This window comes from Channa argus, chromosome 6 (genome assembly GCF_033026475.1).
Source record: "Channa argus isolate prfri chromosome 6, Channa argus male v1.0, whole genome shotgun sequence".
NCBI lineage: Eukaryota > Metazoa > Chordata > Actinopteri > Anabantiformes > Channidae > Channa > Channa argus.
This window is the reverse complement of record NC_090202.1, coordinates 9,243,694-9,265,447: the sequence shown is the minus strand read 5'-3', so window position 1 is coordinate 9,265,447 and position 21,754 is coordinate 9,243,694. Positions and strand designations below refer to the sequence as shown.

Sequence of the window (21,754 nt, the reverse complement as noted above, 5' to 3'; positions counted from 1 at the left end):
GATTGAAATTGTAATTATGCACTGACTATGTGAAAATAATAATACAAAGGTATAGGGGAAATGGAGCTGTGGCAGCTATGGAGGAATAATGTTTTGTAGGACCTCTGGATGTTTTCAGGTGTGTGATGTAGAAAGAGGGTCAGATGGTGGTGAAACTAAATGAACATAGGAGAAAATAGAAAAGGTTAGAGGAAAAGACAAAAGACAGGTGAGGTGAAAAGCTATGAAAAAATGCAGCAGGGGAGGTGGGGAAACATACACACACTAAGAAGTCAAGGTGCTAATGACGGTGCTGGGTTGCAAAGGACTCCAGGACAGCCTGTTCATTAAAACCAGCAGATAGCAGGTCATCCACAGATGGAGCAGCTAATTATTAGGCCTTGGCTCAAAACTCTCACCTGAGATACTGTTTAATATTCATAATTTAAATTGAGATCCTCCTGACAACCATAATTACAGTTAGTATAGTTTTATAAATAGAAGAACCTAGAGTATACTTACAGTAGTAAATGTATCACTTCAAGTCTAAATTCCAAATCATAGTCAAACTAGAGAAACCAACTTTTTTTAGCAGAAATATGCTTAATAATTTATATTAATGTGGAGAAGTGCTGTCAAAGTCTCGTGTGACTCACAGATAAACACTGGCAGAAGTGCAGAGATATTTATGTCTTTTCAGTGAGGCTCACCTCTCTGTTCACCAGAGAAGATCAAACCTTGGACATCACATGCAGATAATAAAAAAAAAGATAACTTGACTACAAATGGCTTCATTTCCAATAAACATTGTGTATTATATCTAGTTTATTGTCTTCAAAGTAACCAATTATGTAAAGTGTTGGTCATGGTGACAACTGCAACTGTTTTCTTGTATGTGGTGACAAGTCAAACAGTAAGGAGAACCACTGGTTTATTGTAGTTCTTTAAAGCAGCACAGTCCTGTAACAGTATGAAACTCACAATGGACCATTTAAAAAAAAATCTAAATCAATACAGGGGAATCAGATATATTGTCTTTTTAATTACACACACTTTTAATCCTTGTCAAACATGTTCTTTTTAATGTTCACACGTTCTTTTTTACAATTTCAATCTTTATCTTAGTCTTCATCCCAAACCGATGCTGACATCACACAGCTTTCCGTTTCCATCCATCTGTCTCCCCCCAGCCATCCCCTGTATGCACATCTCTTTCTGCCCTGCTGCCAACTACTACAACAGGTCAAAATCTGTGGGAAGTGCAGAGCCTTTTGCTTTTGTTCTGTCTTATTTGGTGCCGCCTCAACATAAACAACCCCACCTCTTCACCCACAAATGCACACAGCCAGGTAAGTCATGATGCAGCCATTGATACAGGAAGGGTGTGTGTACAGTTGGCCCGGCAGTTGATGTTTGGGGTTTTGTATGGAAGCCCCCAGAGGTCCCATGAACCATAGTTACCAAGTTAAAATCACAATAACAACCACTGATAAGACTGCGTAAAAAGATTAAGAGAATCATCTACAATAGGCACTTCCTGACAACCTTTCCAAAACACACACACGCACACACACTCACTAGACTCACACTTGCATGCATCATAGAAATCACAAAGTTACAGAAAGGCTGGCAACAATTAGAGAGCAGGAAAGCAAAGTGATCAGAGCCTGTTTCAATCACCAAAGGCTGATACAATTGAAGTATAAAAATGTGATATTTTAACTTCATCCCAGCAACAACATTACATAGTTTTTCTGCCAGTTTTAGCCAAAGTGATGACAGTGAGAAAATGACATAATGGGAAAAGGTGTATGCACCTAAATATCTGGTCAATACTATGGATTTGTTTAATTACTACATTATTTTGACTCTCGTGTTTGCTCAATAAGGTTCATTGGTTTGTTTTTTGTTCCTCAGGACATGCTGAATCTTGTCCTGAGTTTTTTTTCTCTTCTAAACCAATCAGATGTGCTGGCTTTCTCCACAGCAATCATTCAGACTTTTCCTAGCAGAAAAAGCACAGGTAGCATTAATAACTTTAATGACAGCTCTGTGCCACCAATGAATGTAATTCAATTGTTACATGGTGACATAAGTGTCTGACAAGTCAGAATATCTGTTGTGAAAAAAAAAAGTTCATTCCTTTTGTCTTTACGGTCACATATGTTTTTTTAAACTTGTGTTGAAAACAAATAAAGCCAGACTGAACAAATGTAAAAGTGTTTAAATTTCATAATTGTCATTTCTTTTATTGCTGTACTGTGTCATTGAATATATTTTTAAACATTTTTCTCACATGTTTTGTTTCTTATTCTTATTGCTGTAAGCATTAGTCTGACTGTTTTGACTGTCTTCGATTGCCCTTGTTTGGTAACTTACTAATCAACTTTCAGTCATCTGTAACACACTTTAAAATGCATAAACCTGTAGAAAAGGTGCTGTATAAGCAAATTCGGGAAATTTGAACATTCAGACAATACAGAGAATCACTTCTTGCCCATTTCCATTTTTGCTCAGTCTAAACCACCAGTAACTACTGGTCTCCTGTACAGAAACAATGCTTTTTCAGTCAGACCTCTTTGTCTGATTGATGCCAGTCACAACCTGTGCAGATGCTTGGACCCAAAAACAAAAACAACATCAAAACATGACAGTGAGTGTGGATGCTGAATCGTTCATTCCCTGAGGCTGTAGGCTGTCTGGTCATCTGTCCGGTCGCCTGTCCCTTTGCCTCCACCCACACAGCAGTCTAACAGCAGTAAAGCTCAGGATTAAAGCGAACTATGCTAATTCAAACCACCGGGCAGACATTTGTGATGGCATGTCTAATTCCATTAAATGAAGGTTTAAAAATGTCAACCTTCTTTTTCATCTTTCAGACTCCTGCACAACTCTGCACTTCCCTTCTTGTTGCTCCCATCCAGTTTCTCAGCCTGCCTCATTTACCTCTACCATTCCCTCCCTTCTCCTATGGGTGCCCCTTTCTCCCCCCTGCCATCCCTTCCTCCCACCATCTCTCCATCTCTCCATCTCTCTATCTCATACATGGGCAGGGTAGGATATCCCGACAAAGCCTGGCTGTACAAACACAGCTCTATGACAGGAAGGACTCCGAGCCCTGAGAGAGGAATTTCCAATCAGAGCTCACGCACTAATGTCTATATACTCACACGCACACAAGCACTCACACACATGCTCATGTGTCTGTACCACACATGTGTCTATACCACACACACACATGCTCATGTGCATGCACACACAAATGGACACCCCTGGCAGGAGTCTTTATTTATCCTAATACAATACTTTCATTTAACCCTGAAAATATGAGCCTAAAACATCTCATTTATTGCTTTAGACAAAGAAATTTGATGCATTTTGATTCAAAGACAATATGGTCTGATAATAATTTCCTACATTTCTTGTAAAGACCTCACTACAAACCCTTAGGAAATTCACAGAGAACCATCCTGGCTAGAAAATATGATGGCATTTTTTTGTAAATTGGCTGTATAAAAAGTGGATTCATGTTCACGTTATTTTTCACAGTGAGACAGTTCTTTAGCAGTCTGACAGGAGAGTGTGAGACATTAAACATGAATGCAAGTCAAAGGGAGCAAATAATTCTCTGTATGCTCCTCACTTGTCATAGCATATACATACTATTATAAAATCGCATTTATAGCTGCATAATATTAATCAATCATTGCCTCATTTTTGGAGACTAAAGATTGTTGAAAATTACCTGTCAGCTGTCAGTAACAAATATTACATGCACAAATGCAATCAACCAAGACACCAATTTACAAATAAACAGTTGCAGTTGCTGATAATGGAGAAACTAAAATTACTAACAGATTTATCTCACAACTTTTAATAATTAAAAGGTACGGCTGAACCTTGCTTGTTTTTATGCACCTGCTATGGGAGCGCTCAAGTAATAACACACTCACACATGTGCACACACAAAGAGAAATGGACACAAACAGTTGTCATGACAGCAGCTGTGCCTGAGCCAGCTTGGATGGCTGACACCTCACCTCCACTACAAATTAGTAGTGGAAGTAACCACAGTAACAATGCCATTACTATTCCAGAGACAAAGCTCCAGGCTCACATCATTTTGAGACAAGTACATACAATAAATGTGACTGTATAACAATCTGAGAATGTTGTCATTCACCATGTTGTCAAAAGTCAGAAACCTAAAAACGCTGTGTTTAAGATTAGTTTCCACTCAAATTAATAAATCAAAATAAATAATAAAAAATGTATATCTTTGGGTGAAGAAGTGACTGGTGCACAGGGAGTAAGAGACATGCGGTTATGGTGGCTTATTTGTGATTTCAGAAATCTCTCAGATATTATCAGATGATCTCTTTGGCCACAGGTGAAAAGAGTCACACAGACAAAAAAATGACACAGGGAGTTGGACCCCTAGTGTGCAGTCATGCACCCCACCCTGGTCCCATGACCCCTCTGTATAATTACATGTCTCTGTTCTTGCATTTCCAACGTCTCTTATGAATTTCTTTCATTTTGAACCAATTAGGATCAGACTTTATTTCCTCATGTCTTCCTTGAAGACAAAATCACCACATTCATTTACTGTAAGTAAAAGTACATATTACATATTAGAATTTTGATAATACTGCAGAAATGCATACTGTAAATATGGTTTATCTGTTGTGGGTGGTTTATGTGTAACTAATTCTAATCCCTTTCTTTACAGGTAACTGGTCCAGTTCAGTGGTTACCAACCTCTGGGTTGGACACATTACAAGGAGTCACAATTTAATCTGCACCACATATCTGTAGATATTTGTTTTTTTTTCTTGGATGTGACTTGGGGCAACACAGTGGTGAAGTGGTTATCGCTGCCCCCTCACAGTTAGAAGGTCCCCGGTTCAAAACCACCTGCCAGCTGCGGCCTTTCTGTGTGAAGTTTGCATGTTGTCCCTATGCTTGTGTGGGTTTCCTCCAGGGACTCTGTTCTCCTTCCACAGTCTAAAGACATGCATCTTAGACATGCATTGGTGATTCTACATTGTGAGTGTGAATGGTTGTATGTGTCTGTCTTTGTATGTCTCTCTGTGTTCGCCCTGAGATAGACTGGTGACCAGGGGTGTACCCTGCCTTTTGCCAAATGACAGCTGGGATAGGCTGCCCCCGTCACCCCCCCCGCTCCAGGCTATATGTCGAAATGTCTCTAGGCAAGACACTGAACCCATAACAGCCCATTCCCCTCCCCAGCTGTGCAGTGCCAGTCCAAGCCCGGTAGAAATTGGGGAGGGTTGCGTCAGGAAGGGCATCCGGCGTAAAAACTGTGCCAAATCAACATGCAGACAATGATCCGCTATGGCGACCCTGAACTCATGGGACAGATCGAAAGGACAAAGAAAAGTATGATGCCCAATTTCCTTGTTTTTCTTGTTGTTGTTATTGATAGACTCTTGGCCAGGTCTCCCTCACAAAGAAATCCCATCTCAATGTACTCAATCTCAAAATAAAGGTTAAATAAAAAAATTTTTATGAAAATTAATAGATGTGATTTCTTTGAGCATGGAATGAAATTGAAAATAATGAAGAAGGTCACCTAAACTATATACAATTTTTAACCAATGATAATTTCCTAAACCCAACGCAGTAATTTTTTGGGCTTAAACCTAACCATATTATAATGTTTCTTACTGTAACTTACCAGTGAGTTTGGAAGAAAGCGAACAAAGTTTTTTAGTTGCCGTCGTATTATTATTATTATTATTATTATTAATAGTAGTAACAGTAGTAATATTAGTAGTAGTAGTGTGTTTATATATGTATCCCACCCAGATCACCTGTGCCCCACACATCATCTAATAACCTCCCAACACTTTTCCTCCCTGGTCTAACTCTTGCTTCCTTTTTCTTCACTAAATGTCCATTCTGCTGTGCTTACATCACCTTTACCCTTTTGCCCATTAATCTCAGCTGTTTCTGACCCCTTCCACCCCTCCCTCACATCCCTCACCACAACATAGACTGGCTGCCCTCATACCCACTGAGCCCCGCTTCCTTGTCTCTGCCTTCCGCAGGAAATTACCTTGTCTAGCCGCTTCACATTCATGGCTGTGCTTTCAGGGGGAGACTTTATAATTGAGAAAAAAGAACAAGTCTGGGAGGGGTGCATGAAAAAGTGAGTGTTAACAGTCAAAGTGAATTAAAGAAACCATTTCACAAAAAAAAGAGTAAAGGTGCCCAAACAAGGCACATTCCACTGCACTTCACATTTTAAGAAACCCAGTGACGTGGTGGTTTGACTAAAATTGTTACTAAACAATCAGTTTTCAGGTCTTAAAATGTTCCTTTCAGGCGAGGTTAACCAGTCAGTCTTTAATTATAATAATATACTAAGAAACAGTGTGTATATTTGCACTTACACCAATTTCTACAGTAGTTTTTCTTTATCTGGAAATGTGGGTCAGCTTACAGTTTTGCTACTGTTACTAAACTATGAAATAGTTTTTTATCTATAGTCTGAGTTGAGCAAGTAGATTTAATAATTATAGAATTATTTATAATTGTAAAAGCACAATTACAAAAAATATGAGAAGTTGTGTAAAACATAAATGAAAAATAAATGCAATAATGTGCAAGTTTCTCATTTTGAATTTGATGGCAGTAACACATCTCAAAAAAGTAGAAAGAGGGTGATAACCTCTTCCTTTAAAACTGCCTGTAAATGTCTGGAAAGTGAGGAGACAGTTAGTGGTATGATCTTGTCTGATGCAGAACTTTAGCTGCTTATCAGTCCTGGGCCTTTGTTGCTGGATTTTCTGTTTAGGATGAGCCAAATATCTTCTATTGGCGAAAGGTCTGGACTGCAGGCAGGCCAGTTTCACACCAAGACTCTCCTACCAATCCATGTTGTTGTGATGGATGCCGTATGTGGTTTATCATATTCTTGCTGAAATATGCCAGGATTTCCCTGAAAGAGACGTTGTCTGAATGGGAGCATATATTGCGCTAAAACCTCTATATACTTTTCAGTGTTGATGGTCTCTTTCATTAGTGCCCACACCATAGGCACTAATGCAACCCCATACCATCAGAGATGCAGGCTTATGAACTGACCTCTGATAAGCAAGCTTTATAGCCCCTCTTCTCTTTAGTCCAAAGGACATGACGTCTATGTTTTCCCCAAAAGAAATGTTCACATACGGCTTCTTCTTGAAGCATGATACAGCTTTAACTAACATTTGTGGATTGCACTGTGGACTGTGTTCACAGACAGTGATTTCTGGAAGTGTTCCTGAGCTCATTCAGTGATGTCCAGTAGAGAATCATGTCTGTTTTCAATGCAGTGCGGCCTGAAGGCCCAAAGCTCCATTTCTTTTTGAGAGTTACTCTTCCAGCCTTTTGTTCCCCCTCTTCCTACTTTTTTGAGAACGTTTACCATGAAATGCTCAAATTTCTTAGATTCAACATCTGAAATGTTGTTTATGTTCTATTGTGAATAAAATATGGGTTGATGAGATTTGCAAATCATTGCAATTTGTTTTTATTATGGTTTCACATCTTTCTAACTTTGTTGGAATTAGGGTAGTAGATTTATCATTTTAATAAAAAATGTGACCCACAGCTGCTTTGATTTCATGATGTTTGCCTGATCAAACCTCTGCTCTCTCTTGCTCTGTAGTGACAGAAGTGGGGGAGATGTTACTTAGTTTTGTTGCACCTGTTAAGACAAAAACTCAAATAAAACCCATGCATATTAGGCTGTGTGTCGGTACATCTGTCGATCTGATGCAAATCACGATACAGAGGATACAATTCAATATATTGTGATATTGTAAGCAATAGACAATACATCTCCATCAATGAAAATAGTAATTTATGTCTCCTTACAAGCAGACATAAAAATAAGGGTGTTTCCGAACTGTATAGCTCTATGGAGCAGTTTTTTATGGTCCACGATTTGTTTGTAAGTAACATGAGTGACACAATGTCAATGGTGTCACACTGATGGGCAAGTGGATCTAATATGGCACCGAACCACCAGTAAATGCAGAAAGAAGACTGGCAGCATGTGAACAATGCACGTTTTAAAATGTCTAAAAGCTCAACTTTGCAAATGTTTTGATTCTTACGCCTCAAAGATTGTTTGCTTACAAGAAAACTCCTCAGGACACCTTTAATATTTCTATACATTAACAGGCGTGTGTATGCTGAAACTCTTTGTCTTTTATAAGGAAAAACGGCCAGTTTCAATGTCACAGACTTTGATTGCCAATTGTTTAGGGATGCCCCACTGTGAAATGGTGGTGGAGGACGATTCAGTAGACTTTTTGTGACATTTACGTACATTTTTCTCTTTCTGAAGCACTTAAATATAATTTTACTGTCAGTGCACGTGACATGAAATGACAGTGGTGAGAAAAGTGAACATTACTGGAGAGCAGGGACACAAGTGAATAAAAGCTTTGTAATGAGGGATAGTAACGGGGCTGAGGTTGTGTTCGGGAAAAAGAGGGTGAGATGTTGGACGTTAAGGATGGAGGAAAGAAGGGGATCGATGGCACTGAAAGGAAGCTATTTAGCTGTACCTACATCTCTGTGTGCATGTGTGTCCTTTTAAAAGATCGTATACCTGTGATCTCCATTCAATGACACACAATGACACATCCAGAGGCAGAGATACACTGTAATTTTGCAGTGATCATGTAAATCAAGGTTCCTTTGCGTCTTTCTATTTCTAATAAAGAGACTCCTACTCTCAATCCAATTTGCACACAAATGAAATCATTAAAACATTCTTCCCTTGAGACATTTACCCCCGAGTTATTAACTTATCTCTAAAAAACACAAGCTCCAAATCCTAATGGGATTAACCCTCTTTGTGTTTTTTGTGTGTTCGCTGATGAATTCGTGTCCTATGTGCCTGGGTGTATCCATAGTGAAAAAACTGAAAAGGTTATAAAGAGAAATGTGTGTGTGTTCAGGTCTAGGCAGATGCTTGCAGGTGTGTATGTACAAACCATGTGTGCACAACGGTATCAGCATACACACAAGGCTGCATAGGAGAGTCAATTAGGGGACAAAAGAGTGGAGACCACAAATGACAGGAAAGAAAGAGTGAAAGAGAGACTCAGGAAAGAAAGAAAGCTCCAACTATGCTTCTCTCCTTTCGTTTCCCTCCAGTGGCTTCTCTCAGCTCGGCTCCCACATAACAGGAATGCAAAGGTCAAAAGAAAGTGTGTGCGAGTGAGTGAAAGTTTGTATGTGTCTGATATGATGATATGAAGACATTCTCCTATTTCAGCAGTATAAGTAACTACAAAGATTTATTCAAGAACTGTACTTAAGTGCAATTCTGAGGCACTTCTACCTTTTTAACCTCTGCTTTGCCTCATTTCAGAGGGACATATTGTATTGCTCCACTACATATATTTGAGCTATACAAAACTACACAGTTAGCTACTTTCGGGGATAAGAATTTACATTCACGTCTGTAAAATACACTTACAGCATTTGTTTTGCAGAGAATGTGAAGCTGGCTGACAGGGGGTTAGCTTAGCTCAGCATAAAGACTGGAAACAGGGGAAACAATTAGCCTGGCTCTGTCCAAAGGTAGCAAAGGTTACCCTAAAAGTCACTCGTTACTGAAGTTTTTTATGAGTGGGCAATAAAGTTTACAAAACAAAAACTAATGAAACAATTGTAAATGCTGGAGTATTTCCTATCTCTAAGCAGATTTATCATGTGATATTAAATGACATATGCCAACATATTCATAATAATACTACACATTTTATTATTAAGGACATTTTGCTGATAGTATTTATAAGGTTTAGATTTTAAAGGAACTGTAATAAAGAATTTTTGCATTATTTTATTGCTGCTTAAATACAGAGCACTACTGATCAATTAAACGTTTCTTTTGGCCACTGCAAAATAACAGTAGAACAGAACAGAACAGACAGAGGCTGATGGGAAAAATGAGTCCACAGCACCTGTACCTGAAGGTATTTGCATTACAGCCACACTTTGCATGTTTAACTCCATGTTGTCTGCAACACAAAACTGCTTGAAATCATGGACGGCTCTGACCGGTCTGTGGATACACAGCCCACAAACAAAGCACGCTGACATGCACTGTGTTCTAATACCTGTGGATCATGGCTAACATTGCCATTTTCCCATGGTTACCCCTGTCCACCACAACACTGAAACCATCCAGTGGTGTTATTGTTTTGGCTGATCAATTTATATGTACTTAGTAATGTGGAGTTACTCCTACATTGTACTTGTTTATCTCTACTACCCGTTACATTATGGGCTATTTCTGCTATACTTTTAGAATCCAATATATAGTTTGTAAATTAAGATTTTACACACAGATCATACGATCATTTAGTAAAATATCATGCAACAAGGTCTATTCGCGATATTAAAGTTGTTAACGCATTTGTTAAATTTAACTAAAATATAATGGTATTGCTGCATGTTTTCTATGTACATCATATAATACACAGTTTGTTTCTGATTATGTCTTTAATTTTTATTCTTTGCCCTGTATTAGATTAATTGTACCATAGGAATGTCTGTTACCTCTGTATGGAGTTTAAGTCAAACTGTACTGTATATGATTTGTAAAGTAATAAATACCGCAGCCAGATTACATAAAAATGTGTTGTACAAACATGAACATGTAGGAAGAAATAATACAAATATTTTGGCTCAAATTCTTTTCTGCTTGCTCGTGTTAAACCTGAGCTATCTACTCATTATGCTCTCAATATGCTGCATAAATTTGCAAATATATAAGGTTCATATCTATATGCAAACACATGAGACATGACATGAGAAGCAAAGCTGGTGTGCACTGAAAACTCAACAAACGCACACACATCTTTTTTTCACATGCAGTAGGATAAGCATCATTCCCTGATGTAGCTAGTGCATGGCCTCTGGCAGTGAACCTGAACATGAATGGGTTTTAACACTTGACATGAGGGTTATAAACGAAGGGGACTTCATTCACGCCATGTTAACAGTATTATTTGGCTCTTGTTACAGTGTCATTTGTCCCAGTTGATTTTAACAAAAGAACATGCCTTAACCAGACCTTGATGAACTAGTTCTGAGTGATAAAAGCTTAGAAAATATCAGATTCAGTTCCCACAGTTTTTGGTAAGTGGGGGGCTTAGGCCAAATCAATGCTTATATTGTTCAGTGAGGAATAAACACAAAACACATCCTGTCACTATCATCATGTAAATGTTACATATTCAGCCTCCTGATTCATTCAATGACTTGATCTTTACAGCGTCACAAAAAAAAAATTTCTCCCACAGACTCAACCATGAAACACACAACAGTGAGAGAGGTCTTTGGAAACATGACATCACAGCTATGAAGTGTTTGTTCTGTTGGAGATGCAGCAGCTAAAACACACCAGTCTTCTGTGTGTCTGTGATTGTAATGCTAGGGTCAAAATGAAGCCACGTCCCTCAGATTATTTGCAAGATTAATGATGAGCAAGAAGCAAAGCTAAAATCTGCTTTAAACATCGAAATCACACAGGGAAAACAGCAAAAAACCTGTTACATATCGTGTCATTGTAGTTTTCATATTACACAATGGACAAGACAGAATAATTTACTTAATAAACAGGATGATTTGCCTGTATTTTTTTTTATAATGGGACAACACAGCAAGTTGTGTTGCTTGACTTTTGTCCAGCACATGAAAACTCAAGATCTTGTTAAAACTGTTAAAGAAAAAAAGTTAAAAATTTGATTTGAGTGAAATAATTTTACAGTGACTTCTTAATTTTTTAGCTAAATTAACTTGTTTATTTCTTTGGCCTGTGAGAGTAAACTAAATATTTTCTTTTTGGTTTTGCACAAATAAGAAAAAGACAATTAAAGAAGACACCCTGGGCTGTAGAGCATTATAATCTATTAGAAAATATGATTATTTTTTGACATTTCATAAACAAAAGGAGACTGAGACATGTTTCAATGATCTGAACAGATTATGGACATATTTGCCTTTTTTCTTTACAATCACAGTTTTAGGAACATAACAGACGGAGCTTTACACAGGCTGCACATCGTGGCAACAACTGGCAATTAATGTTTAAAGCTTTACCAGACCATCCTCCATTCTGTCCCTCATAACCTCAACAACAAATTACAACTCTGCCCACATTTATAAGCAAATACAGAAACGCACACTGCTCACACACAGTTCCCTGAGGACATTAGTGGAAGAAAGAATGAGTTGGTGAGGGAGGGTAGAGGACAGAAGGAGCTCACCTTTCCTCATAATGACTCTGCTCACCTGTTCATCCCCTCACCTCAGGCAGGGGGATCAGTCTCCCTCCTTCCCCACCCCACCACCCTCCACCTCCCAGAAATGGCCAGATAAAGTGAGACTTTTAGACACTGTGTGTCCGAACTCTCTCTCCCCTGCAGCCATAGCCCACCCAGGGGCCCGTCCCTGAAAGTGAGTCAAGTACTTTCTCACACTTGCATCTGCCAGTCACACACCTCCACAATCAAAGAGGAAGAAGAAACACAAGGAAAGTGTGACACCCACACAGTATTCATAAAGCACGCACAGAGACACACGCAAAGGCAAACTGTACACAGATAAGAGAAGATAATTGGCTCTGGGACACAGAGTCTCACAGGTAAATGGGCTGATACTAATCAAGTAGAGAAAGCTCAGGCAGCTAACATTCTTGTGGATGCTGTGTGTTTGTTCAGGACAGTGTGGATACATTGAGAGTCATGAATGGATTAGAAAATGGGCCCCCTTAGGCTCCTGAAACAAAGCCCCTCCATGAAGTGACTGTTGAAAAGTCAATCAAATAGCAAAGAGACACAAAACCCGATTAGAGTATGACTACATGCAAAACGACTACAAAGATATGCAAAACAACAACAAAGAGGCCCAAAACCTCTAAAAAGACATGCAAAATGATCACAGAGACACGCAAAACCTCTAAAAAGAGACACAAACAACTATGAAGAGATGCAAAAACACTAAAATGAGCCTTTAAGAGGGATGCAAAAAAAAGTCTCTGTTAAAAAATTCTCTTTCAATCTGTAGGTCTGTGTGGGGAGGGGTCTTCTACATGTCTGTACCCAGGGGCCCATTGTCTTTCGATCTGTACATATTAGGAGTCTTGTGTTTGTGTCACGCCCAGTGTTTTTCTGCAATTTTTACCTAGGATTTGGGCAACCAAACATACCAACATTATTACAACACAATATCATTATGAATTGGAACCACAAGGCCTTCTGTTGCCATTTATCTAATACTTTCCTTATGAGGAACAATTTAACCATGCTGGGAGCAATCACAGGCAGAAAAGATAAACAATGAAAAGAAGTAAAAAAAAAAGACAGAATAAGTACAAAACAAATAAAACCTCTTAGATCCCTAGAAAAATTGTGGCTCACTCCTTCAAGTCCATGCCAAGTCATTTTGAAAGGATTCTGTCTAGCTCCAGTTTGCCTGATAAACAAGCATTAATAAAAGATATGATGTCAAGGAAAGACGTGACTAAAGGGTGGAGATACAGACTGATGTGGTGTGGTGAATGGAAGAGATTAGAGCCCTGTCAAATGGGAGTTTGTGTGTCATTCATTATTATAAAGCATCTTACTTTCCTGTTCTTGTTAGTGTTACACGTCTGAAACGTATTTTTTATTAGGAATGAATCTCCTTAGTAATTTTTATTAAGTCTATAAAATGGTATAAAATAAAAAATATTGTATTAAATTTCTAGACCCTACATTGATGTCTTCATATGACTTGTTTTATCCAATGAAAACTTGTAGAAACCTCAGAGGCTCTGTTTAGTATTAAACAAGACTAAGCAACTCTGAAACATTTTACATTAGAGTGACAAAACTAGCAAATTCATTGATGCTTTTTACTATAAAATTTGACTGAGGCCTAAACATTTAATCAATGGTCAACATAGTTGTCAAACATTTTTTTTAGTTGATGGAATAGTTATTGACCTACTAATCAGTAATGATGGGATTAAACATGCGAAAATGAAAGGAATCCATTACAGGCCAACAAATGTTCTTTTGTTTGGTAAAGACACTTTTACAAAAAAAGGACTCTAACAGGGAGCCATTTGGGAAGGGGGGGTGACCCAAGGAAAGGAGAGAGCAGGAGGAGGGAAAAAAAATCAATGTGTGTTCCTTTTACACACTTTCTTACTGTTGTGCTAATGGAAAATTAATTGGTCTCATCTTTAATGAGGACACAAGAGAAAGCAGCCAGCGCCGAGGCACAGACTGTTCAATACACACAGAAGAAAGCAATGATAAAGTTTCTTATACCTAAGAAAAGAAAGTTTAGAAGAAAAAAGATTCAGGAGCAATAGATAATGTGTGGGGTAATTGTTATTTGGTATTATGGTCATATGGTGTTATTTTTAAAATTGGTAATTCTGGGGGGCGTTCAGTCAGAGTGGAAAGGTTAGGGTCACTGATTAGAGGCCATTTGTCAAAGCTTTATAAATGGGAATTATTGGATTTGTAAATAGTTAATAAATTGTTTACTGATGCTTTACAAATCAGTTTTGAGCTACTAATGACAACCACATTTGAGTTGCCAGCTTGTGAAGAATAGAACAAGCAGTTTAGAAATGGATGACCTGCAGTTTTGTTTTCCCAGAATCTGTCAATTAATCTATTAGAGGGGTGTGTCTGATTAATTACAGAGTTTCCAAAAAAATGTTTCATTATGGAGGAGAAACATTGTTCTCGTTAATAGCTTATAACTGATTTTACAAGGCAGTGACCAGTAATAAATAGTTAACAATCTCAGCTTATAAATTCTTTATAAACGGTGCCTTATGTAAATAAAATATTTACCTTTTTCACATTTTACACTGACTAGCCGATATTCATATTGTGATGCACAGGGTCAGCATGGGCACTCTAGCTGGTCTGTGGCTACACAGCGCCATACGCAAAAAGCTGTGATGCTCTTTGTGTTCTGACAGCTGCTGATCATGGCCGGCATCACATTTTTGTGATGCTCACTCCTGTCTCCAACAACATAATAAAACCATTAAGTTTCGTTATTGATCAGTGTACTATATTGTGTTTATTATATAGACTTTTAGATCACTACACACAGACTAATGTGAACCCAAAGTACTAACAAATTAAAAATTTAGATGCACTGGTGGATGAAATAGATGAGGTGAAAGATCAATAATCACCAAATGTCACAAAAGCTCCCCAGTGGGGACTAACACTAACCACTGGGCAAATATTAACATGGCTAAAAGGTCACAAAAACAAATAATTTTGCATTGTGGTGTTCTATAGCTCTGATAGTTTATTGACTCCTCAAATTTATTGACTTGATAATGTTTGATGTGTCAATTGGCAACTGTGCTTTTGCCCATGAAGACTGTTGTATTTCATAAAAGTATGCAAACTTTTTGCGATTGTGGACACAACCAAATTTTCATTTTCAACTTTGTAAAATTAGTAGGGGGCTGTTTTCCATACTTAAACAGGTATTGTAATGTTGGCCACCAGCAATAGAAAAAAACAGGTTCTGTTTGTTGTAATTACTTCCCATGTCATCGTTTCCTCCCACCCACACACTGAGAAGGAAAGAAAAGATGTAAAAGCATGTTAATGTGAACAATGACACTCTGAGCGCCATTGCTATTCCACTCTAGCCTCTGCTTAAGTGTGTTATTGTACTTGAAGCTTAGGCCGTTTCCTTGGTAACTATCCTGATTACCAACACTACCCCTGTACTTACTGGCCAGGCGTACTTGAAGGGAATGACAATGTGTCCATTAGTCCCATCTTCTCCTGCTCCTCCTCCTCCCTCGTGTGCTCGGTGATGAAACGACTGGGTGTTTCCACCCAGGATCCCTGTGCTGCCTGACCCAAAGGTGCAGGTTCCAGTGGGAACGACCCGAGCCTGGTACTCCTTGAGGCAGGCATGGAAGAAAGTGTCACATTGGTCCCTGGCAGAGCAGCGCTGCCCCCCACTGGCATGGAGGTCGCAGCAGTCTCCGGTCTGCAGGAGTCCGTGCGGGTTCTGGAAGTGACGGATCTGAAGTTCGAACGTGCCCGCTGCACACACAGCCTGAGTCCAGAATGAGAAGAAGGTGGGAGTTACATTAGTTTATTGTAGCACAGAAAAATAATTATAGTAAACAAAAAAATCAGTGCCCACACTCTGCACACTGGGCACTGCAACATCAGGTCGGTGTGACCAGACCAGTAAAAACAGATGCTTCACTGGGGAAGGAAGCAGAGACTATGACTTTTTAAAAGGTTTTGTCGGTTTTAGCTTTTATTTTTGTAAAATAAAAGAAGTGTTTAAATTACCACCCATTTAACTTAAAAGAAGACAAAAATGCTTTGCAGAAAAAAAAAAAACATCAAAGAAGCCCTTTGTGAGTTTTAGCTTTGAGGAATGAGAGCAAGTCAAAGCTGAAGAGACACTGGGACACGCGCATGAAGATAAACACTCATTGGCGTTCTTCTTTTAAGTAAACACATGTAGTGGGGACTTTCCCCCAGTCTTATGGCCATTGGAACAGGGGTCTGCTTGAACATGGAACCCACAAGGACGCTTGCTCCCATGCAGACACAGAAACAAGGGACTGGCCTGTGGAATTTCAGCAGAGACTCTACAAAGGCAGTGATACTTTCCAACGGTCTGGCACATATTCCTCTGTAAAACCGCAGATTGTGTTTGCTTTTTCTTTTTTTCTTTTTTTTCCTTTTTGATTGAACAAATCAGACTTAATTTGTTAATTAGTTAGTTTAGAAAAGCTGGTGGGAGCCTCTTTTAAAATTATTTATTCTGGGTAGTTTCACTGAGGCCCCTCTCGCACACACAGTAGCCGGTGGGATTAAGGGCCCTGCTCAAATCTTCAAAGGTATTTTTGAGTTCAATTCTTCAATGTAAACTGCCACATATTATACTTTTGAATGTACATTTTAGCAAAGGTCGTAATGACAGGTTCACTTATGCTCAATTGAAACGCTGTCTACAGACCTTCGATAGTTGGGACAGATAACCGGTAGGAATTCTTCCTGATGAAAGTTGACTGACCAAGTCATGATAGGCACAAGCGTGTTTGTGTTCATAAAGTAAAATTTGAGAGTGAATTATCATGTTTCTTGTAATGTACTGTCTGGTCTTTTCTGGGAATTTGTCTCTTCTGTATCATCTATTTATCAGTGAGCTAGAAGACAACTGTCTTCAAAAATCATTACAACCCAACCATTGCAGATAACACTTTTTTGCCCTGTCTCCCCTTGTATTTCTGTCTTTCCTACCACCACTCCCTTTTTAGTCCTCTCCTCTCCAGGGACAATGACACTGGGAACCTACTCACACTCTTTCCCCTCCTCCTCCTCCTCCTCCCCCCTGCCTTGTCTCTGTCTGATAACGAGGCGTAACGCTCCCGTCATTTCTCTTTCTGTGGCCATCAGCTCTTTTCTGCATTGTTGCCATTCTCCTTTTCATCTGTCTCCCCGTCTTTTCAGTGGTGCCTCCCCGTTCAAAGATGGGTGGAGAGCACACACACAATCACTTCCATACACACTTCAGAGTTAACAAGCCCCCCTGAGAGTCTCGGAGAACCACGGTCAGGCGAGTGTGTGACCCCGCGTGCATGTGTGTGTCTGCATGTCACCGTAGCTGAAAGAATACTATGGTTTTGGCTTTTACCAACAACTGCAACCACAAAACAATAAAGCCACTGTTATCACCCTTTGCAATGAAACCTCTGTTGATGAATAAATCTGAATAATTCACTGCCCTTTTGACACACCCACACAAACACTAAACTAATGATGCTCATTAAGTCCAAGCATCAAAATCATGTATCCCCTGCAGTTTTGTGCACTCCATCATGAAGAGAAATCACCAATAACCAACAAGATCTCATGCTTCAACAGAATCTCAGTCATTTAATTTGTGTGTGGTTGCGTGTCCCTCTCCTGCACTCTGTTCCTAAGCTGAGAGGGGGCAAGAGGGTGAATGGGGGGGGGTGAACTTGTCTACATCAAAAGGGTTGTGGAAATACAGTGGCGCTCATCACTCTGCATCCTTCTTTCTTCCTGTCCTCCTTTCACTGCTTGAGCCATTCCCTGCATACCAGCATTTCAGCGCTTCAGTCTAACCAGAGAGAAAGAGACAGAGAGAGAGGGACAGACACAGAGAGACAAAAGACAGGGACATATTCCAGCCAGGGATCAGACTGTCTCTGCAGGAGAGCTCTACCAGTTAAAGCCTCACTACGCCAAAAACTCAGACTGCCCCACTAAAAAAATCATCCCCATCTACTGACATTCATGGGTCAGCACCTGGTAATTTGTGTGAAAGAGGTGAGACTGGTTAACTCAGAGGTACCACTTTCTGATCAGGCAGCATTTATAAAGGGTTTATGAGCCTAATTAATAGAGTTACTAGTCGTTAATACCCAATATACTAATGCTTTACGAGTCATAAGCCAAAACTAATAGCTTCTAGAAAAGATGGATCTGACTTTTCATTCATAATAATTTATAAATATTCTATGTCATTGAGGGTCGTCTCTAATGAATTTATGTTCTATCAATAGGGCCAAGCTAAGAAGATTCATTTTGGTTGATTAAAAGAAAGTTAATCTGTTCTGATAGGTGATTTAATTTATATGTTTTTTTTCTAAAAACTAAAACTTGTTGGCTAGTGGCCTAGTGGCTCTATGGGTACAGCATCAGGCTGGGACACAGAAGGAAGCGGGATCGAATCCTGCCCCGCCCACCCATCAAGGGGCAGCTTGGTGTCGATCCAGAGACTGGGCAAAATGGGAGCGTTGTGGCAGGAAGGCCATCCGGCATATAAAAAAAAAAACTCTTGCCAAATCAATGTGATTTTGAATTGACTCGATAGATTAAAAAACAGATTAGTTAATAATGATATGAGAGTCACACCACTGAGCTTTGCAGTAGGCTACCGTGGTATGGATGTGGCTATTAAGCTGTGGTTACAACTTGGCAGATGTAAAACAGGTTTTCAGTGTGTTTTGGGACCAACAGGAAGTCAAACTAAACTTAAAATAATTTCAGAAATTGCATGTTCTTCCTAACTGAGAATCATTCATTATAAAGAGCCACTGATCAGCTACAACATATTTGGTGGTTGCTCAAAACAAGAAAAAGGTAAAATGTTAAAGGCTCACACATCTAATGTCATGTCACCGAGAAGATTTAGCCGATTTGGCGAACTCACACTGTTGTGTGATCCTGCACTGCAGTGTGAGCTTTGGGACAATAAGGACAACATGTAGTCACCGCTGGGCTGTAAAGAGGCTTTAGAATTGCTCTCTTGTAAGCAGGTTCTGATGAAGACGGTGTCCTGCCTTTTGCATTATAAATAGTCACCAGCAGCATCAGCAGAGGAGGATTCTGAGAGTATGTTTTACACTGCAGTGCAGTCAGAGAATGGAGGGAGTGGAGAGTGTTGTTCCTCAGCTGTGAAGAGGATGCAGAGGTGCACAGAGAAACATGCAGAGCTACATTCACACACCTAAAGGCTTAGTCTGCTTTGGCCCCGGGCTCAGCACACACCCAAGTCCCAGATGCTGGATCTGAGTTCGTGTTTAGAAAAAAAACACTGTATCACACATGTGCTCACGTGCATGTGTCTTTGAAGAGTCTTTGGGCCTGTTCTCACTACCAATGATTCTCAAATTGCAGGCATCCTGATCAGGTCAGCAGAAAGCAGCAAAAAATAAAAACATCTGTGGCTTTTCACTTCATGCCCACACCATTTTGTTGGCATTAAAAGGCTTTTTCTGTTGCCAAAATAATTGTCACAAATATGTATACAACTTATTCCAGTCAAACAATGCTGCTTTCTATAAAATACTAACCCAGAAAAACACATCCCATATCAAACCAACTATGAGATATAAAGATAAAGGATGTGGGGAAAAATCAGAAATGGTGAAACCATTGTAAATGATATATAAACATATAAAGGTGGAGATACAAAGACATGTAGAGGCAATAAACGTTTATTCACTGGTTATTAAAAGATATATTAGATTATATATATAATATATTATATTAGACTGGATGTGGAATAAAGGAAATGTGGTGAATAATAGGGATTTTATTTATGTATTTATTTATTTATTGAGGAGCTTTTAGTAGCTCAAAAAGAATCAGGGTTTCATTTGGCACTGACCCACCTTACTCTTTGCAGACAAACACAAGAGACTAATAGACGCATATGCTAAAACAAATAGGAGTGTGCTGTTATGTTCCTATTTTCACACAGATTCTGCTCCGAGTCCTGCATCCCTGTACCAGGATTATAGTAGTTCTCTGTTGTGTGGGATAATAGGCAGCAGCGTGCTGAAACAACAGGTGGGTACATCGCCATAGGAGCAGAATGAGGGCAGCACAAAAGGAAACAGGATTTCATGTATGGACTCTATTCGATAAATACAAGCTCGACCACAGTTAAAAGTCAGCTTCAGGGGTTTAAGAGCATGCTGCCCGAAATAGCACTTAATCGGTGGCTTACCTGCGGTTGCATCGACAGCGCGACCAGAAGGAGCAGAGTCCGCTGCAGGTGCGGGTGTCCCCAGCGTCGCCAAGCCTCCATGTCTCTCTTCCCGGTGTTCTTTCCCCTCCCGTTTCTGGGATCAAGCCGAGTTATCCAGTGCGCTCTTGAGTTCTCCATCCCTGCTCAGGGGCTTGGGATCCGTGTTCTGCGCTTTGGCGGTGGTGTCGTCCCCCCCCCTCCTCCTCCTCCTCCCTCTCCGAGTCCGTCCGTCCGCCCAGCTCTGCTCCTCTCCGGTCCTAAATCCTGAAACTCCCGCCGAATCACTTCATCGCGCCCAGTTCAGACAGACTATAACAAGCTCTTTCTTCTCTTGGATTTATCCCCCACCCATCCACCTGATCGCCCCCTCGCTACTGTGTCCAGGGTGGATTTCCACTGGGAATGACACAAACACACAGAAACACACTCCCCTTCTGCTCTCGTCCTCCCACCACTTGCGTTAAGAGGCTTTAAAGGTCCAATCTGCCGGCTAACTTGACTTGAACTCTCATCCCAATTAGCTGGCACTCTCTCTTCTCCCGTTTTTCTTTGAGTCGGATCGACGCACAAACAAATTAAAAATCGCCAGCAACATATACATGCAGTGTTTTGCTATGAGCGGAAGGAAACGGATCAAAGTTGTGTCTCTCGGGCGGAATGATTTCACTTTGCGCTCTTTTCATCCAGGCGGCTGGTCAGTCATTTGTCAACCCGATACGAAGCCCGGCGGCGACTGAGTCAGTGTGGGAAACAATGAGAGAGCAGAGAGCAGAGAGGGTGTGTCCTGAGGCAGGGAATGTCCGTCTCTCAGCCCTTGTCCGGATGGTTCCCAGCGCGCACCAATACTCTCATCCCTTCTCTCCCTGTCTCTAAAGCTACACTGGGAGTAACCAGCCCAAACTTTTGTTTTCATCACACGTCACATTTGTCACATTTTGTTAGTCATCCTTCATGGGTTTCGTATCTCACTTCTCCTATGTGGGTTTTCTGTTTCTCTTCTCCCTTTTTGTTTCACCTCCGTGGTTGCCATCCTCTAGTTTCAGGTTCCCTACTCACTTCAAAGCTCCGCTGTTAATTGTTTTTACGCTCGAACTCGAGTGGCCTCTCAATAGAAAGCGTCTATAGGATTTGAAGCCGAAGATCTCCCAATTACAGAACCCCTTTGATATGGAACTTG

General features: G+C 40.0%; 1 protein-coding gene across 2 annotated transcripts in view; it reads right to left on the bottom strand.

The window, feature by feature from the left end:
• Positions 1 to 21,538, bottom strand: part of LOC137129128 (protein jagged-1b) — a 41,959-nt gene extending 20,421 nt beyond the window's left edge. The window contains exons 1-2 of one of the 2 annotated variants that reach the window (XM_067508014.1): positions 20,557 to 21,538; positions 15,778 to 16,110 (exon numbers count right to left, since the gene is read on the bottom strand). In XM_067508014.1, the coding sequence (XP_067364115.1) occupies positions 15,778 to 16,110; positions 20,557 to 20,715 (492 nt within the window). In that variant the 5' untranslated portion in view covers positions 20,716 to 21,538. The remainder of the gene's footprint in view (positions 1 to 15,777; positions 16,111 to 20,556) is intronic. The other variant, XM_067508015.1, reaches the window with a different exon arrangement.
• Positions 21,539 to 21,754: the final 216 nt, after the last annotated feature.